Here is a 21514-nt window from a genome sequence, read left to right on the forward strand (position 1 = left end):
GTGCAAGTTTCTGGTCTTCTGTAGTAGGTTTATTGTATTCGCGATTTCGCGGTAACAAATCGTTTAATCAAAGTTTAAGCGTTTATTAGATAACTTTTTTTTTTGGTAATCAATTTATTAGATAAATTTTTATATTAGATAACATTAAAGCATATACATTATTAGGAAATTGTCTTCCCGTAAATATCCATGACTAATGGTTTATGAGAGATTCACGAGAGAGAGTCATATTGGTATTGAAAAAACGTAGATCGTGTATATATGTTCAATAAAATCTATAAACATGGGTTCAGAATGGGTTAATGTTTCAGATCCGTGAGTGATTGATATACTTAGAAGGCAAAATTGTTTACATAATACAAGAAAACACTTAAACAAACTGGATCAAGAAGATGACATGTACACACCTTTCCATGAAATATGATATAATATATATATCGATGATGTGGAAAATCAGTCTTAAAATTATAACCTAGTTATCATATGTCTCTACAATGAGGATTTTTATTCCCATAAAGAAAATGCATGAATGTTAAACTACGTACTTTCCTCAGTATTCCGATCGATCGAATCTAACTCAAAAGAGAGCAACAACAGCAGAAACGAAGGCGACCAAAAAAGAGGCACCACCTAATGTAGAAGCGGCACTTCCAGCCGTAGGTGTTGTAGTAGTAGTCGTCCCGGCTCCTGGGGTGGTGGGAGTGGTTCCTCCAGCAGCAGGGGTGGTAGCACCACCAGCACCAACTACGTTGATGGCAAGTTTTTGACCAAAGCGGCAATGGTCACCGAAGGTGCAGATGTAGTATTGTGGTCCGGTGGTGTTTAGTATAATTTTGACCGGAGGAGTCATCATGACGCTGAGGGGTTTCTCTTTCACGCAGTTCTCATATGCATCTTTTGTTACAACAGCCACATCATGTCTCCCAGCGGTGAAATCAAATTCTGTAACAATAATATACAAAAACTTGTTATTAATATAGCAATTAAAAATGACGCACATAGTCAGCGCCTTTCAATGTTGGTTGATATGTCCTGTCCTAGTTGAAAATATCCTATAACTTACTGAAAAAAAAAATGGTTTACGTCGATGAACTAAATTAAGTTAGTAGTGGATACTTATAAGAGCGATGTTTAATAAAATACTAGGCGGCAATTAAATGTTTTACAGAAAACAAATACATAGGCAGTTTAGGCACTATGTAGATCGACTTTTAAAAAAAAATCGAATCTTTTATATCCAATTCATCTACGTGCTAATTCTTAGAACACTGTTGATGATGAACTTCCAAAATATAATAGTTCTATTATCATTAAGGAAATTTTAAGTTGAAATAAAAATAAATAAAAGAAGTATTATCCATTAGATAGTAGGTGTAACTAATTTTTATCTATTTCTTTTGATTGAAATATATTAAATCAACTTGTATTAAAAAAAATTAAAAAATACTAAAATTGTATAATATTATCAAAAGGTAAAACTAAACAATATTTCTATAATTTTAGATATATAAAAAAATTATTAATGATATTACGATTAAAAATTTATATTTTTAACAAAAATTATCGAAAGTTTTGAAAGTTTTAGTAATGAAAATTGTATAATTATAAGAAAAAATTAAATAATATTTCAAAATTTGTAAAATATTGTTAATATTTTATTATTATTATATTATCTAATGTTATATTTGAATAAATTTACTTAATTGATAATATATGAATTATTACCATTTTCTACAAAAATTACACAAAATAAATTAACATTAAATCTAATTATATATATCACATTTAGTTATAAATCATGTCATCATTTTTTAGCATGTTATATTACATCTTTTAGTGAAAGTGATTGTATAAAGGACACATAAATAAAATGTATGAAATCATTTTGCAAATAATGTTAGTAGATATAGACTATCAATGTCAGTCGGTGAAAATTGGAAAAATATATTCAACAAAAAATAGGAAACAAAGACATAGTAAACTCACCAAGCTCGTCGCCTACACGGAACGTTTTACTGGCAGCCCATGTAGCATAGTACTTGGGATCGTTAGGTCTCGCCCATTCGGTATCATCACCAACATCATAGTCCTCTGCGAAAACAACCGCAGCTAAAACCAAAAACATACATGTCACCGTTTTGAAAACTCCGGCCATCTTTGTGTTGTGTTGAAAAACTCAGGTCACCCCTTTTTTTTCTTTTTTTCTTGGTCGATAACTTGATAAACGTTGTCTTAAAGATAAGTATTTACGACCCTTTTTGATTTCTGTGTTTGTTATGGTTCAGAAAGTCTCAAAGGAGAGAGTTATATTTATAAGGACAAAGAGAGGTTTTCAAGGGGTCACTAACGCAAGATATGCGAAGACGCGTATACGTGTTTGGTAGTTGTTGAATAAATTCATATTGGATATTATCACCACCACCTTTGGTCAATATTTGCCTGCTTTCTCTTTCTCTCCAGAAAATTTGTTTCTTATTTTCAGCGCGTAAAGTATTGTCCATCCCTACACGTTGATCAAGTAAGAAAACGTGACTATTTACTATTTACTTTTGTCTTTTGATTATAAATCTTTTGTTCGTACTACATGTATGTAACATACTAATAATAATAATGGTAAAAATAAACAACAAATGTAGAGGACTTACAGAACGCTAAGAATATTTTCACTCCACTTCTGTATTTTTTTTAAAGATACAAGAATTATAAAATAGAACAAGAAACTTCTTCAATGTATATTTTTCAAATAGAAAATGCTATTTATTACCGTAAATACAGAAATATACTATCCTCTATATATTAATTGAGAATCATTTAAAAAATTAGAACCTTAATTTTGTATTAATTAAAAAAAACCACAATCTTAGGTGGCACTTCTAAATGCCTTCTAAATTTCATTTCAAAGAATTCTAGAGCATCTAATATAAAATATAGTTTAAAATATTCTAACAACATTATATAACCCAAAGTATAAGAAATGTGTATTATTTTCTTAAATAAAAGCTACGGAATTACCTAATATGATTAACATATATATGACAATTAATGACTATGAATTATAAAGATTTGATAACAATTTTTGTATCCTTCTTCATTTTTGTTTAATTTATATTGTTAAAAAGATTAAACAATCACATTAACCATATAATAAAAAATTAGATTTTTTTTCTTATATGTTATATTTTGATTTTTTTAAAATGACTTTGAAATTACATAAATGAAGAAACTTTATATATTATATTTAAAAAAATTTAAAACGACTTTAAATTACAAAAATAAGGAAACCTTATATATTTTATTTTTCTTATATGTTTGATTTTTTCTTATATGTTATATTTTGAATTTCTTAAAACGACTTTAAATTACAAAAATATAAGTTTTTCTTAACCAAACAACTAAAACATTAAAATAACATGTATCAACTCGATAGTTGATCTGAAACTTTTCAAAACCATATGGAAGATAAATGTCAAAATAATTCAACTGTGGAAACAATACTGTTCAATTTTTTCAAAAATGTGTTCGGTGGAAAATAATAAAGTTTTTGTGTCATAATTTGTTTAATGTCCAATCTGATCAACCCATAATATATTAATCATAGTTTAGTTCCACCATTTTTAATAAAAAATGATCCGGTCCATCTTGGGGTGTTAAATCCGGATATCGGTTCGGTTCCGGTTCGATTTTTTCGGTTTTTCGATATTTTGGTTTATGAAAAATAGCTACCATATTAAAATCATATTTACTTTGGTTTATTTTGGTTTATATACTGTCGGTTTTCGGTTTATTCGGTTTTATATCAAAATACCAAAATACCATAAATTTGTTTTAAAAAAAAAGTATTTTATGGATTTTATTTATATTATTAGATATTAGTTTTTATATAACATGAAGATATTTAGGTTTTTACTATTTAATATATTTAGCAAACATATTAAGTTAATAATTATAATAGTTTTTACATAATATAAATTAGTAATCCATAATATTATAAATAACTAAATCTAAACACTCATATTTGTTAACAAAAGGGTAAACATTATGTTTTATTTAATTTGATAAAAATAAAACATAACTTTTAACTTAAAACAAAATATTAAGTTACTAAAAACAACGTTTCAATATAAAAATCAAATTGATAAAATAAATTATGTATATATTCTTAATTATATTATAAAATTTACGTATAATTATACTACTATATTTTAAATGATCGGTTTATTCGGTTTATTCGGTTTATTCGGGTTGATCGGTTTATATACCAAACCATATCCATATACCGCGGTTTTCAAAAATGACTTCCATTCGGTATATTTGGTATTACCAAGTCCAAACCACTTTCTCTAATTCGGTTCGGTTCGATTTTAATTGGTTCTATTTTGCCGGATTGAACACCCCTAGGTCCGTCCATCGGAAATAAATTATATAATGACAACAAAAAATATTATATATGTATAAATAAAATAATTAAAAATATAAAACAATTATTGATAATATATACAAATAAATTCACCCTGCGCAACGCGTAGGTCTTATCCTAGTTTTCTTTATAAAAAGGAAGTGAGCTGATCATATAAATATGTTTTAGAAGAAAAATATAGAGATGAGTTAAAATTGTTCTAGTGTTATATATACAAAAAGGTTAAATGGTCAAAGACTCAGAGGTCACTGTATTTTGTTGTAATATTAGGTGTATTTATTTTCAAAAAATAATATTAGGTGTATTTATTATTTATAAACTTTTATGTCGACATAGATAAACTGTACATTGATTTATTTTTTTATTTTTTCAAACACATGTTCTATTTCTTAAGCTTGATGTGATCTGAGAAACCAGACCGTAAGAGAACAACCAATGTAGTACAAATCTTTATGGAAGGATCTCGCTATCTTAGCTAAGGAATCAGATGATACATTTTCTGAACGAAGAACAAAAACAATCAAGAACTCCGTGTATCTGGCTTTCAGCTTCATAAACTCCTCCAGCTCAGTAGAGAAATTCGGCTATGCTCTGGGATCTTTGATTATCGAAATTAGATCCTTACAGTCGGTTCCAAATGATTGACATGTCGATACCTCAAGCATAAACTTCGTTACCCAGGATAAAGCCTCCAGTTCTGAGTGTAATGGCGAGATTTGTCTGCGCGTTAATTCTTTACTCCCAATAACTGCGTCACTCCTCTACGATTTATCCGTGTAAGGTAAACTGTACATTGATTAATCGTTAAACTTATATGTGTATATATATATATATATATATATATGTATATTGATTACTTGTTAGGATATGATAAAAGTTACAGATTCAACAATTTATGGTTTGAAAGTTTTTCTTGTCAAACTAACAAGCTGCGTAGTTACACTATGTTTCCCCGAGTAAAATTCTCGGACAGCCCCGAACACAGGCGAAGCCTAGCTCTTTGTTTTCGCCATGGACGCAGGAGACCTAGTGGTTGAACACGACTCTATGGACGATCTCAGCAGAAACCGATTCAGACAGACTCTCCACAATCGCCGAAGCCGAGGGCTAGTCTCTTCCCATTTCAATCCATTCTCGAGAATTTCTGGTTGAATTTTACCATCTGCGTTGATTGTTTCCTGTTTCCTGTTTCCCTTGGCTTCCGTTATCTCGACCAACATTTATTACCTAAAATGTTCTAATTAGATTTTGGGGGTTTCAGTTTCATTTGTTGAATTTGATGATTCGGTTCTAATTAGTAACATAGCTTGCTTGAAGTTGATTTGAGTTTTGTTATAGCAGCAATGGAATGGAGATAGCATGACCTGCCTTCAAATCAAATATGCAGGTGTGATCTATCTCCCTTCTTATGGGTCATTGCTACTATTCTGATATGTTTTCTCTTGTCTAGGTAATGGAAAATCAGTTTTTCAATTTTTTTAAAAAAAAAGGTAATGGAAAATCTCAGAACAGAGATTGGTGCTGTAGTGATATAAAGCCACAGGTTGAGAGCTAAAGTATTTCTCTTGCATCAAAGCTCTAAACACCTTTACAAGATTAGTTGTGATTGCATTTGAATTATAGTTTAAATAAGCCCAGAAGCTGCAAATAGAAAGAAAAAATAAGAGTGAATAAATGTTCTTAACTTGTGACATATTTATCTCTTCCATGACATGTTTATCTCTTCCCAGGTTTGAGACTAACAATGCAAGCCTCAAAGACCCACAACAAGAAAACACAGATAATGTTTTTAAACTGCTTAGCTAATTGTGAGCAGATGATGAGAGTATAAGAGAGTAAGCACATGTCGATGCAATCATTGCTGTAATCACAAACTATAATGTTGGAGAATCTGATGTTCGCTGCCTTCTTGAATCTAGAACTTGTTCATCATTAGTGTATTGACTCTGATTCGCTCCCACTTGGTCCTGCTCAGTTCGCTCTCTATTGCGAGTCTATACTTTGAGCATCTGGTCTTGCTTACTGAGCATCTGATCCAACCAGCTTAACATCTGCTTCAAAATTTTGATTACTGCATCACTAGCATTTCTAGCTTCTGGTGGAACTTGTGATGATTGTGATGATGTTGATGCACCTGGGAAGTTTTGAGCAGGATCCATTACTAACATAAGCAAACATGAGCAAAAAGATTTGTAGTTTTAGAAGCACCAAACAGGGCAGAGGATGAGTGTAATTACAGAGAGAAAGGGGCAGCTGCAGAGAGATTAAGGCATCTGCAGGAAGCTGAGATGATGAGGATGCACCAGTGTCTCCCTGGAAGATTTGAGAAGTCCCCATTGCTAACAAAATCACAAGGAAAACAATGATAAGTTCTAATTAGTATGGTGTAATACAAAAATATAATAAATCGTAGATGACATCTTTATAATATTAATTGTAGATGACATCTTTATAATATTATCTGAAAAATCATTTCTTATGAGTTGTGTTCACACTAATCTAGCAATCCCAATTAATGTGAAGAGTTGTGTTTTTCCATTCTCAAGAGTTGTGAAAAATGTCACAAAAAGTTGCATCCTTATGTTTGTATCATCTACCTATTTAACTTTTTAAAAGCTGCATATTTTACTATTCGTACAATTTCAATTCTATTTGTTGTAAAATTCTGACGGTTGCCACTTTCTATTATTGTTATATATACCTATTCATTTCTAACTGTTTTTAAATGTTCCATACATTACCATTGTACCTTTTCAATTCTATTTAAACAATTATGGGTAAAAATTTTATAAACAAAAAATATAATTCTCAATGTATCACACATGATCATAAAGCTCACTAAGAGAAATCATCACGAACTCCGACAAAAGTTTCTGAGAATAAGAGACATCGGAATATTATCTACAATCTAGTGACATTTCTCCGATGAATGAACGTTTTTGTCGGTATCTCCTTGGAAAATATTGACAAAACAGTTTTGGCGATATTTTTTCGGTAAAAGTTGTCAGAACAATTCCGATCAATTGATTTTCTCGGTAGATTCTCAGAAACGTTTCTCGCAATCTTCTCAGTATCATATACTTCTCCGAGAACGTTGGTGTTGTCGGTATATCTGTGTGCGAATAGTTTCCGAGGAGATACCGAAAGTGATCTTCATCACATAAATGTTGGAACTTCCTTAGTAATTACAACGATGACGTGTTACCGGCAAGAGGTCTGGAAAATTAAACCCAGATTGTCGCTATATTCTCAGAATCTAAATTGTATTAGCCGTTTAAAAATTTTGAACTCTTAGAAACTATCCGTTAAAATTTTGAAGGGAATACCGATAATCTTGGCTCTCAATAATATCCTTTTATAAAGAACAAGTCAGTTTCTTACCACACTCTCACTTCATCTCTTCCCAATATTTTTTTCAATTAAAAGCTCCTTTCTAATCACCCAAAACCGAAGAAGGAACAATGGTTGAGGATGAGTATCTCATTTACGCAGCTATATGATCATGTCACGAAAATCACTCCTCCCATTACTCTAACACTCATTATAATCTTACTCTGTATATATATATACACCTGTATAATCTCTATCGATGAATATACAAGTTTCAGATTTTGGCAAATCTTTAGTCCCTTTATTATCAACTAGATTAAGATCCACGCCATGCGCGGGGTGAACATTATATATATAAATTATTTTATGTATTATATTTTTATATATTATGAAATAATAAATATATACTGAATAATTAAAAATTAGTAACTGTTACATATATAATTAAATTGGTGCGAACATATAAATCAACTTTATTAATCCAAACAATATTTTTTTCCAATTAGATAGGATACATAATTAAATTTAAATGATATTAACATACATAGTATACTTTTAATATTAATGTATTAAATGATGCTTTCTACTCATATGATTTTTTTAATCATTTGAATAATTTATAGCAAAACATTTAAATTACTGATAACAAAATTTTCATTCTGGAATTAATAATTTTAGTAATTTCTATATTTCAAAAAATTACGTTGTTAATGTTTATTCAAATATTTTATCAAAAAAAATTGTTCAAAGTAAATTTTATAACTAAAAATATTATGAATTTTATATGGTATAGAGTTTAATATATATATATATATATCTTAATAATTAATTAGATTAGACTTTTTATTTATATGATTTTGTAATCATTTGTATTTTGTCATAACAAAAATCTTAAATCATGGATCACAAAATTTGAATACGAGACTTTTAACAGTTTTAGCAATTTATATTCGTTTTTAAAAATTCAAAATATAACATATACAGAAAAATCTAAATTTTATTATATGGTTCATGTGATTGTTTAACTTATTTTACTAATTTAAAATTAAATAATAGGATAGAAGATACACAAATTTTTATCAAATATTTATTATTCAAAATCATTAATTGTCATATATACTTTAGCCACATTAGGCAATTCCGTAACTTTTATTTAAACAAATAATAAAGAACATTAATAATGAATTTATGGTGAGTTTATTAAAAAAAAATTATATATAATTAGATGGACCAACATATATTTCTAATGATTCTAAAAATTATCTTAGTGATGGCACATGGCTGCAAAAATAAGTTGTAATGTTTCTCAATTAATATATAGGAGATACGTGAAATATTTCTCATTATATTAGTTTTCTTTTCTTCTTAGAAAATTGGATTACTGATTGCTCTAAAACAGAGCATGAATAATTAAAGAAACTGTCTCAAAACAGAGAAAACAATCGACAAAAATCAGAGAAAAATAAAAATAAACAAACACCAGGAGGAACCCAAACCCAAGATGGCAAATGATATGAAGAAATTGTTTTTTTTAATCTTCATAATTTTTTTCTTAGAAGAAACTCAGAAATCTCCGATGATTTTCAGATGACATATTCGATCTACTTTCCACGAAATTTCCAGAAACTTGACGGAAACAAATGATGATTTTGCGATTTTGAATTTCATTGGAAGTTTGGTCTCCGAAACTACCTATAAATTTCCGACAAATGTTAACCATCAACATAACGAGAACATGATCGCTCTGTACCTCCAAACCATGTGATGGCACATGCCTACGAAAATAAGTTGTAATGTTTCTCAATTAATGTTGGACCCAATTTTGGTCAATACATCAATGGGCCGCGATTAGAGTTATGGGCCGCAAGGAACCGAAGCCCATAACAAGCAATCGAGCTCGAAAAGCAAAAGAGTCGAGGCCCCGGAGATCGCGGAGCAGCTACAGAGATCACGAAGTCGACTTACTATAAAGAAAGGAGAAGAGACATGAAGAAAGGACACGTTGAAAACCATAGAGAGAGCTACACACTTACATCGACCTTGTTTTCCTCCCGATCTTAGACTCTTTCTTTACGGATCTCGTTTGTATCACTCGATGTAGTTCAACTCATTGTATTCGATCTTATTCATCAATAAAGTCCATTTTTACCTACTGGAAACGGTTTAACATCGTTGTGTTCTAAAGATATCGTTGCTTACATCATTTGTCTTCCCTAGATAAAACCCCAATCACTATCAAATACTTAGTGTAGATTTTAGGTTCTAAATTTTGGCGCCGACTGTGGGGAAGATAACGAAAAACATCTTTGCTAAGCAACCGATCTAAGTTTCCTAAGCGCGACTATGAATCCCAACAAAACCACCGGAACCACACCCTCAAGAGTCAACAACATCGATCCTATCGGATCCGACTCGGGGACCGAAGTGACGCCAACTGGGTTAACGGGAGCCAATGACGCGACTGGAACAACCCAGACGCAACAAATCCCTCCGATCGCGACTTCAAGTCAAGATCGATCTCTTCCGATCAATCAGACATCGATCCCAGAAAGAGTCAGAGCTCGAGTCTGGAACCGTCCCGGGGACAGACAATCCGCCGATGACCTGACCCGATCTCAATCAGACCAATTTCGCCGACCCTCTAGCACAAACTCGAGAAGAAATGACCGAATTTCGAGGAATGCTCTCATCTCTGATCGACGAGATTCGTAACCAAACGGTCGTCAATCAAACCATCACTAACCGACTAGACCAGGCTGAGAGGGAACTCGCAGAGCATCGAGCTGCAAACATTCGAGAAAGAAATCAAACGCCCCTCGATCCGTTAAGAGCTACGCCGAACCCCCAAAGCACCGGTCTGTTCGGTACTCCAGAGAACCCAAGTGCCCGATCCGGACGCTACAAGGGAGAAAACTCATAACGACCCCCGCCGCAAGGCATGACCCACTGAAGCTTAAGCTACAGTGGATTGGACGAAATCGACACCGGGCTCCAACGCCCACGAAGCACTCCGATCCAATTCCAGAACAGATCAACGGAAAGACTGGGAGAACCCAGAACAAGGATCCCACCATTGAACCATTCAATCCCCGAAAATCGAACTCCATCCGCCACGAGGACCTTCCACCAAGCGTGATTCGATAACTCAATAGAACAAGCTCGAAGGCATGACCTTCGCGGTCCCGTCAATATTGATCCCCAAAGGGAAGACCTAGTGATCCCGAATGAAACCGGAGCGTTTCAGAATTATATTGAGAGGAACAATGCCGAGCTCAAAAGGATACATGCGATCGTGCATACGGCAACGAGCTCTGCCTAAGATATCGACATGGTCATCGAGGAAACCAGAAAGACTCCATTTACAAACAGAATCGCCAGCGTTAGGCTGCATCACGTCGGGAAACTAAAATTCCCCGAATATGCAGGAAACACAGACCCAAAGGCCCATGTACACGCCTTCCGTTTAGCAATATCGAGAGCACACCTCACCGACGACGAAAAAAGAGGCCGGTTACTGTCGCTTCTTCGCCGAGAGCCTCACGGGGGCCGCCCTCGAATGGTTCGCTGGACTAGTAGAAAACTCGATTGACAATTTCACTCAGTTGGTATCTACGTTCCTCAAAAAGTATTCAGTTTTCATAGAGACAAGAGTTACCGAGGCAGATCTTTGGAATCTCAAGCAAGCCCCTTTCGAGCCGTTGAGAGCGTACATACACAAGTTCCGAAAAATCAAGGCCAAGATATCGCATCCGAACGAGGTCGTCACCCTAGCAGCATTGAAGAATGGCGTCTGGTTCTCATCCAAATTCAGGGAAGAATTAGTAGTACGAGCACCTATCTCGTTGGATGACGCCCTACACCTAGCCTCTTACTTCGCCACCCACGAAGAGGAGGTCGCAGCCATAAAGGAACAGTATAGCGCAAACAAGAATAATGCGACTAAAAAGCCTACTGTTCCTAAGGAGCCGGCGACCAAAGGACAACATTCCTATGCAATAAAAAACTCACCGCAAAGGTATTCGACATACGACCTCAGCAAATATTGTGCCTTCCATGACCGCAAAGGCCATTCGACCGAAGAATGTCAAGCCGCGCTTCGCAGTTAGAACGAAAATAAGAAAACCACTGAAGAAACCGGAGAGGAAGAGGAAGAGCTAGTAACTCCAAAATCTAATCGAAAAGCCAAAGTCTCGACAAACAAAAGAGGCAGGAAAACCGAGCAGGAATCACCGAGCTCCCCACCCCCAGCTCCGAAGAAAAGAGTCGACATGATTTCTTGGGGGCCAAACATCAATGCAACCGACGAAATCAGGAGCCAGACCGAAGGGAAAACACGCTTCGAGATCACGGTAGCAATCTGCACATTGGAAGACCCTGATAATGCTACTCCTCCTCCCAGCATCGCTAGGTACAACCCAAACATGAAGTCTCCTTGCGTAAAAATCCCCAACTTCAAGCGAAAGAACAAGATGACCAAAATTCGCGAGCTACTGGAAAAACCGATTGCCCTACAAATTCAGAAAAAGACAGAACGCAGACCCCTAATCGCAATCTGTCTGAGGGGCAGAGACACTACCGACCAGCACTGACTAAAAGATGAAAATTTCCGGCCCACAACAAAGGCAAAAAATGAATCGACTTCATTTACGGAGGCTCCAAGTTCTGCAATTCGGTCAACTCAATCAAAGCGTACCAACAGAGAGCTGAAAACAACGTAGGAGTGAGAGAGCCCCTATCAGGTCCCGATTATGAAATCACCTTCGACGAAAACGAGACCGCAAGTCTCGATAAACCACACGACGACGCTCTCGTGATACAACTCGACGTCGGCGGGTGCGAACTATATCGAGTAATGATCGACACCGGAAGTTCGGCTGATGTCCTTTTTTACGACGCGTTCAAAAGAATGGGATTCACCAAAGCACTCCAAAAGCAAGAACGAACACCCCTCATCGGGTTCGCAGGAGAAACCACATATTCCCTCGGATCGATCGAACTCGCGGTAACCGCCGGAGAAATTAGGAAAATCGTAGAATTCATCGTGATAGACCGTCCAGCCCCGTTCAACGCAATTCTTGGGAGGCCTTGGCTATATAGCATGAAGGCAGTTCCTTCAACATATCACCAATGCCTGAAATTTCCAACCCCGAAAGGAGTCGAGACTATCAGAGGAAGTCAGAAGAGCTCCAGAACATACTACCTTGCAAGCTTCAAAGACATCGAGCAACATCCCTAATGAAGCGGCCAAAACCAACAACAAACGTACCCATGTACACGAACCACCGACCAACAGACCCTGTCTCAGGGAAAATAATCGAACTACGTTATGACTTGATCCCTCCACGAGGGTACGTAGGCAACTCACGACACGAGTCCAGTCACCCTCCAACTACAAAACTCAGAATGAGCACATCGCAACACCCGAAGGACAACGGCACGACAATATTAAACTGCTTTCTTTTTACAAACCTGTAACGAAACAAAATCCGACATATTAATAAAAATAGCTCTTTGATATCGCAGTTCGAGCATATCAGATTTCCTATATCTACAAATCGCAAAACTATAACAGTCGACCGAAAACCAATACCCTGCTCAAGTCTTCGGCTGCGGCCAACTCCGCCAAAGAACGCGACGAAACTAGCTAACAAAATCTTTTGTTACAACAAAACCATCGATGAAAGTGTCTACAACAAATCAACTCACGGCCCAAAAGATCGGCCTCGCATAAACACAAAAACCAAATAATAACAGAAAACAAACCGAGACTCACGACCCCCTCTTTATTAAATAATAATAAATAAAGTAACAAGAAACAAAAAAGGGAAAACAGAAACAGAAAAACCCTAAAGCTACTCTTCGATGCCAAATTCGCCATCCTCGAACTGACCACCTAAGCACTTTGTCACATCGTCCGCCGCAGAGGGAACCTTAGCAAAGAAATCCTTTGGTAGATCCTCTGAAATCTGAGGCAGATCGAGCTTCCCAACGGAGAAATCCGAAACCGCCATCACATCGAGCTCGGACCCGAGCTCGACCTCCTTTGTTCGAAGTCGCAACAACTCATCCGAAGCCAGAAGATTGTTATTCATGATTTCCTTCAAGAGATCTATATTCGCCATGACCTCCCTAAGACAAGCTTCACAATCAGTTGCAGCATTTTTCTTCTCACACTTCTCCTTCAGAGATACCAACACATCCAATTAACTATCCGCCAGAGCCTTTTTAGCGTCATAAGTCGCGCGATAAAGGTCATCAGAGAACTTATTAGCAGAAGATTCAACCTTCGCTTCCAAGAAGGAAATTTTCTCGAGGGCCGATTTCCTCTCGTTACTCACAACTCGCAGACGAGCTTCGAGCGAAGCAGCCAGATTCCCCAATTTCTCAGCGGCGGCCAGTTGAGCGGCATTGGCACGCTCTCGATCTTGAGCCATCTTCAAACCAAGCTTTAGCTCTCGAACGACCTTCTTTATCTCGTAAAGCTCATCAGAGCGCGGGACGTCCTGAAGGCGCTATCCAAAGTCGTCGCGAACTTGTTATTAGCCTCCATGGCCTGAAACATAGCAAATCAGCACAGATAAAACGAACCAAAGATTCAACAAGGATCGAGTGTCAAAAAAAACGACCTTAGCATGAGCCACAACCATCTTCACATAAGCCTCACGTTCCGTCATGTTTCGCAAAGAAGGAAACAGACACCCAACAGTTTTAAATGCCTCACCAAGTGAGCAACACTGTCCGGGTCTTCCGTAATAGGGTAATCCTTGGAATGTGAGAACTACCAATGAAACGGTTTAGCAACGGCCGCTTCACCCGAAACACTGAGACGATGGTCCGAACCATTCGTCTTCACCTTCTTCAGGGGGCGGTCACGCCCCTCCGAACCTGTTGGGCTACTCGACTTAACACGCGCAACAGATTTTTCACCCTCGAGGTCCTTGGCCTCCTGGGTAGAAGTCCGCGGAATTCGGGTCTCCTCACGAAGAACTTCTGTGAGCGCTTCGCTCATGTCTCCGGATCGAATGCGTTCCGCATTAGCACTACCAGTTCGAGTTTGCACCCTATCAGACTCGCGAGGGCTTGACCTTCTCGAAGCCATATTTCTTTGATAAGCAAAAATGAAATTGAAAAAAATACTACGGTGAATCCTAAAACAAAACGAAGCTTTATAAGGACCAGGGCTTCGCCGTATCTCAACGACCTAAACAAAGAGAATCTCGAAAGCTAAGGAAACAAAGATATCTCGAAACATTATACTTATCCATTAAGAATATCCAAGGCATCATGATCAAAGTTCGCGGAGAACAAAAAAAATATTAAACAAAAAAAATAAAAATTTAATTTGAAACGGTATCATCGGGGACAGACGACCCCCCAACTTGATTCCCCGAATCCCAGAGATTTGAGGAAGATCGAGCTCATAGATCGACCAATCTGGCACGGCGGCTGAAGCGACGAGGTCCTCACAATCCCCTTCAATTTCCTTTAAACGAGCAAGCTCTACATCAACGGCCAGGCCCCCGTCCTTGAGCTCGTTCAGAAGATCGATGTTGGCGGTCACTTCTTGCAATTGGATCTCGGCAGACACTTCCTTCTTCTTGCTCGTCCACCTATCCTTCAAAGATTCGAGGATCTCCCTGTACCGCTGCTCGATGTCACGACGAGCAATGCGAGAAGCACAACGAATGTCCCGATCCCTCTCGACCTCAAGCGCCGCAATTTTCGCTTTCTGAGCAACCACCTAGGTTGTAAGAGCCTCGTTCTCCTGGTGAATTCTCCTCTAATCCTTAGTCAAAGCCTTGATATTCTAGGCATCCTTCTTCCCTTCTCGCCTGGTGACCTCGAGCTCCTTCGAAAGCCTCTTGATCTCGGAACCAATGCTCTCGATTTCCTTGTCGTTCCAAGAAGCCACGACGTAGTCTTCCATCACCACAACGTATTCATTGAAAGCTTCCATCACCTGAGAAGAAATCAGGACAAGCAAATAAGAACCTCGAAGGAAACTTTCAAAGAAAAGAAGGTGGGAAACGAACCTTAGAGCTCGCCACCGCAACCTTGGCGTAAGCCTCCTTCTCCGCTGAAGAAGCAAGAGATGGAAGCCACCAGCCTGCATACCTCATGCGACCAGCGAGGGAAATTAGGTCACGTTGGTCCGCAAACAAAGAACCATCTCCCTCAGGAACAAACCTAGGACGAGATGGCCCGGACAAGGCACCCTTCGACGACCGACGTCGCTTGCGAGTCGCCACAATGGTCTCGTCCTCTGAGCCAGGGCTCAACGAGATAGGAGATCGTCTCTCTCCCAAAGCGTTCTCATCGTCAGAGTCGTGAATCGAGATCAAGGGAGATTTTCCAGAAGTCCGGCCCCTCGACGCAGACCCGGAAGCACGGAATGACGACCTCCTCACGAGCTGTCTAGTTAATCTATCCGAAGACTGAACTTGGACGAAAGGAGTCGCTATGACTTCCTGGGAGTGCTCGGCCTCGTCTTCAGAACCTCCAACTGGAGGGGCCTATTGATCCCCTCCGGCATAGCGAAGACAGTTCGAATCCGAGTTTGGTCGAATGAAGACCAGTTCGACCGACCTCCCCGAAGAATCCCGATCAAACCACGAATCCCGTCTGACATCGAAGAACTTCCGGAAGGAGCTGAATCGATCAAAGAAAAATGAAAAGATAAGCCACCCACTTTCCAAAGAGAAAAATCGACACATAGACCAAAGAAAACTAGCCGATATTCTTGGCCCAGCTCCGAGGAAGCCGAGAGAAGTCGAATTCACCCATAGATGCTCGATCCACCTTAAAAACAAAAAATTGCTCACGCCACTTCTCATCGTGGTAGGGGATGTCCTCGATGATGTGGCGACCTGGGCGCGGAGACACAAGGAAGGTACCAGGGTTCTGCTGGTTCCGATTCACCAGAACGAGCTGTCGGAACAAGAAAGATCTTCCTCCCTAGCCCTAACCACGAAGGCGACAAGATACCTAAGAAAATTCGGGAGGATATGAGTAAGCGATAACCCAAGTTCCGCCAGAATCTCAAGTATCGGCTCCGGGACCGGGAAGATAAGACCACAGGAGTGAAAGAAAGAAAGATAGGCTCCGCAATAACCTTCCCGTACAGTTTCGGGAGTCTCAGTTGCGCCGGCCAAATCGAGAACGACGGCGCAATCAACCCCATACGTCTTATAAAGATCCTCGAGATCATCAGCTGTAGTCGTCGGACGAGGGAAACTGAACGATGAAGACATCTCAAGTTCGGTGATCAGAAAATCGAGAGGGCAGAAGAAAAACGAAGGATGCAAAAAAGGATTGAGGTGAAAACGTAAAACCTCACGTATTTATAGCCATCCTAACGGCTCTATCGGCATCCCCGAGAAAGATAATGATGACCTAGGTTTTGCCCTAGCGGCGGCTGATATAGCCGTTACACCTTTAAAAAAAAGAAGAGAAAATGAAATTTACGCGCCAAACAACGATTTCCCAAAAACCATCAAACCAAAATCGCATCGGTTATCAAGTGAAAAAACCCGAATTGATAACTAATCGCTTCTTTATTATTTTCGATCAAATCAAAAGAGACTGGGAGACAAATGTTGGACCCAATTCCGGTCAATACATCAATGGGCCGCAAGGAACCGAAGCCCATAACAAGCAATCGAGCTCGAAAAACAAAGGAGTCGAGGCCCCAGAGATCGCGGAGCAGGTACGGAGATCACGAAGTCGACTTACTATGAAGAAAGGAGAAGAGACATGAAGAAAGGACACGTTGAAAACCCTAGAGAGAGCTACACACTTACATCGACCTTGTTTTCCTCCCGATCTTAGACTCTTTCTTTACGGATCTCGTTTGTATCACTCGATGTAGTTCAACTCATTGTATTCGATCTTATTCATCAATGAAGTCCGTTTAGACTGGGAGACAAATGTTGGACCCAATTTCGGTCAATACATCAATGGGCCGCAAGGAACCGAAGCCCATAACAAGCAATCGAGCTCGAAAAACAAAGGAGTCGAGGCCCCAGAGATCGCGGAGCAGGTACGGAGATCACGAAGTCGACTTACTATAAAGAAAGGAGAAGAGACATGAAGAAAGGACACGTTGAAAACCCTAGAGAGAGCTACACACTTACATCGACCTTGTTTTCCTCCCGATCTTAGACTCTTTCTTTACGGATCTCGTTTGTATCACTCGATGTAGTTCAACTCATTGTATTCGATCTTATTCATCAATAAAGTCCGTTTTTACCTACTGGAAACTGTTTAACATCGTTGTATTTTAAAGATATTGTTGCCTACATCATTTGTGTTCCCTAGATCAAACCTCGATCACTATCAAATACTTAGTGTAGATTTTAGGTTCTACAATTAATATATAGGGGATATGTGAAATATTTCTCATTATATTAGTTTTCTTTTCTTCTTAGAAAAATGGATTACTGATTGCTCTAAAACAGAGCATGAATAATTAAAAAAATTGTCTCAAATCAGAGAAAACAATCGAAAAAAATTAGAGTAAAATCATAATAAACAAACACCAGGAGGAACCCAAACCCATGATGGCGAATGATATGAAGAAATTGTTTTTTTTAATCTTCATAATTTTTTTCTCGGAAGAAACTCAGAAACTCAGAAATCTCTCTCTCTCTCTCTGGCTCGGAAAAGTGGATGCATGCATGTAAAAAATCTCTCTTTGTTAAAAAAATCAATTTGTTCTTCTTTTCCGTTTCCAAACACAATAACTGTTTCAAAACCTGATTTCTTTTATGAATTTGTATTGTATTCTTATAAATCTATATATAATAGCAAACACAATTCGTTAGCAGATGAAGTAATCACTTTTTTTATAAGAAAAATAAAATTTAAATCTAAGGGTCGAGTTTATCAATAATTTGTAATCTATCACAAGATTTCCTTTCTTACATTCTTCTCTTCTTTACCTCAATCAACAGTTATCTGAACTACTCATCCTTCTATATCCAATTCCTTGGAAAAGATATCTCATTTGCTCCCTTCCAGTTTGAATACGGCTTAGCGATTACACCCTTTTGGAGTCGACTCTTTAAATCAATCTATGAAATGTCAACTTTTTATTTTCCTCTCATACAGTTCACCATCATCTTTTTCTTCTTTTGTAAATGTATTTGTCTCTGCAATTTCTTACTCCAATTTCACCCTCGTTGCATTAATTACAGGAAAATAAATCAAACCAGTGAGTTTTTTTTATTTGAAGGGACATATCTCTTTTTAAATGTTTGGGACTGAGTGGGAGGAGATGGATGCATGACGTCTTCTTTTTGGCCAACTAACAATCTCTGTTCTCAGATTACTTAAAGATTTCGACTTATTTAGTCTCTGAAATTGGTACTTTCCCAAGTTTCTTACAGCAGTTAATTGTTATGTTTTTCTACTCGATTTTCATTGCGGCTTTCTGTATTTTTTTTAATTTGTATTTGATGTTTTGCCAGAAGAACTGATCTGAGAGTCGCTTATTCAAATTCTGTTGATGTTCCTTTTCATACATATGTGTAACTAATTATAATCGATGCATAATTGTTCGAACAACACCCAGTTAGGGTTGAACGGAAAAGGTGAAAAATGGTTGGCTGGAGAATTTGATTATGTGTTCCTAGAATTATTAATCGATGTATCTTTTCATTTTAAAATAAGTTAGTTTTTTTAAAAGATGTTAAAATACTCCAATAAGTGTTTTCTACGATTATTAATTTTAAAGGTTGTGTCAAAATCACAATACTAAAAGCAGCATATTCTGTATCTAGAGAACGCCACGTCCTCAAAAATATTCGTCCAATCAGAATCAGTTAATTGTCCACGTCAGATGGGCCTCACAATTGTTTTTTAAATTGGCCCAACTGGACACAAAACACACAAAGAAACACGTCGAAGGATGACGCTTCGCTTCACCTCTGCCAGTTCGTCTTCTCCAATTGAAGAGTAAAGAAACCGAGTAGTAATCGAGCCAATTCTACACAATCAATACGTTCTTAATGATTTCATTCCATCTCCCTCTTTTTTCCCTCTTTGGATTTGTCCGATCGATTAGAACTTCGTAATTAGATCTGAAATTCGCGAGCTTTAGGTCAACTGGTTTCGTCTCTGTGCAATTCAAGGAGCTAGCTCAGGCTTATGAGGTTCTCAGCGAAGCGGAGAAGCGTGAGATCTATGATCTGTACGGTGAGGATGCGCTCAAGGAAGGAATTGGTGGTGGAGGCGGTGGTCATGACCCCTTTGATATCTTCTCCTCTTTCTTTGGTGGTGGTGGTGGACACCCTTTCGGAGGTTAGTCTCTCATCTCCCAATCTGAGAAGAGTTTTTGACTTTTGAATAGATGATAAAGGTTTGATTTTTTGGTTTTGATTAGGTGGCAGCAGCCGTGGAAAGAGGCAGAGGCGTGGTGAAGATGTTGTTCACCCTCTGAAGGTTTCCCTTGAGGATCTTTATCTCGAGACAACGAAGAAGCTCTCGCTTTCTAGGAAGGCTTTGTGCTTAAAGTGTAACGGGTGAGTACTTTTTTAAAGGAATACAACAAGAAAGATTTTTTCTCTAATACCTACACCAACGCAAAGCTCTTTGTGATCAAATCGTATAGCGAAGATGATATTCACAAAAGCATCAAATATAATGTGTGGTCCAGTACCTCTAATGGCAACAAGAAGCTTAACGCTGCGTATAACGAAGCAGCTGGAGACAAGTCCTCCTGTCCTGTTTTTCTCATCTTCTCTGTAAGTGAAATATGGCAAAAGTTTGGTTGTTTTGATTTGGTTCCGATTTGGATATAAATGAAATGATTTTTTTTGTAACAGGTAAACACAAGTGGGCAGTTTGTTGGTTTAGCGGAGATGGTATGACCAGTTGATTAGAACCAGATGGCGGAGTGCTGGCAGCAGGACAAGTGGGTTGGTTGCTTCCCTGTTAAGTGTCACATCGTTAAAGATATCCTGAATAGTTCCTTGAGGCATATTACGCTTGAGAATGATGAGAACAAGCCTGTTACTAATAGCCATGATACACAGGAGGTTAGAGAGTCTTCTGGTTTCCTTTCTTAGTTTCTCCCTCTGTCATGTGAAAAAAAATTAAATTTTAGTTTCTGTGGATTTTGAAATGGGCAGGTAAAGATAGAGCAAGGAGTCAAAGTAATCATTTTTTTTAAGGAACATGTGAGCAAGACATGCATACTCAATGATTTTGTCTTCTATGAGAATTGTGAAAATATAATCAAAGACTGGGAAAAAGAAACACCAACTGTATAAAAGACAGGTAAAAACAACAAAACTCATAGTGTGGTGCTCTTATCTAGATAAATATCTGATGGAGATTGTTTATCTTTCAGCAATCTTTTACTGCCAGTGACAAAAAGGCAACACCAAAAGACAAATCTAAGGAAACCAGTGTGATAGCAGAAGTGGCTGAAGAGATATCACAAAACAGTGTTGCAGAAGTTGCGAGCACATGCTGAATCGCATGCTGAGTGCAGCAGCAAGCTGCTTACTTTACTTTGGATGGGTTTTTTTGTCCGTTTTCTCCACCAAATTTGCTCACTCTTTTCTTAGGAGTTTGGTTTTCTTTTGGTAGTTGGTTTTTGAAGTTGTAGAAGATATATGAGTAAAAATGATTTCGAAGGCTATATATATATTTCTTTTTCTTAAAAGTTCAATGCAAAAATATATTTTCTGTATGTTTTTGTAACTTCATTCACAAAATTTCAATCAGAAAATAAAGGGCATTGTAATTGAGAAAAGAAAGAAA

General features: G+C 37.5%; 1 protein-coding gene, 1 long non-coding RNA gene and 1 pseudogene across 2 annotated transcripts; 2 read left to right on the forward strand and 1 right to left on the reverse strand.

Moving 5' to 3' along the window:
* Nucleotides 1–299: 299 nt before the first annotated feature.
* Nucleotides 300–2293, reverse strand: LOC106439489 (umecyanin-like). Its single transcript, XM_013880940.3, has 2 exons — nucleotides 1987–2293; nucleotides 300–942 (listed from the first exon to the last, which is right to left on the reverse strand). Exons 1-2 carry the CDS (start codon nucleotides 2153–2155, stop codon nucleotides 578–580), a joined length of 534 nt encoding a protein of 177 aa, XP_013736394.1. The 5' UTR covers nucleotides 2156–2293; the 3' UTR covers nucleotides 300–577.
* Nucleotides 2294–5205: 2912 nt separating this feature from the next.
* Nucleotides 5206–6896, forward strand: LOC111209793. Its single transcript, XR_002661197.2, has 2 exons — nucleotides 5206–5804; nucleotides 5868–6896. It is a non-coding gene; the product is annotated as an uncharacterized LOC111209793 (long non-coding RNA).
* A 12925-nt stretch (nucleotides 6897–19821) lies between these two features.
* LOC125592734 lies at nucleotides 19822–21416 on the forward strand (annotated as a pseudogene).
* Nucleotides 21417–21514: the final 98 nt, after the last annotated feature.

Source organism: Brassica napus, chromosome C9 (assembly GCF_020379485.1).
Source record: "Brassica napus cultivar Da-Ae chromosome C9, Da-Ae, whole genome shotgun sequence".
Taxonomy (NCBI): Eukaryota; Viridiplantae; Streptophyta; class Magnoliopsida; order Brassicales; family Brassicaceae; genus Brassica; species Brassica napus.

Excerpts from the sequence above, each read along its gene's own strand:
- LOC106439489 (XM_013880940.3), bottom strand. The coding sequence starts at position 2,155 with ATGGCCGGAGTTTTCAAAACGGTGACATGTATGTTTTTGGTTTTAGCT. Across the intron at positions 943-1,986 it reads CCGTGTAGGCGACGAGCTTG|AATTTGATTTCACCGCTGGG; the intron begins GTGAGTTTACTA and ends TTATTGTTACAG.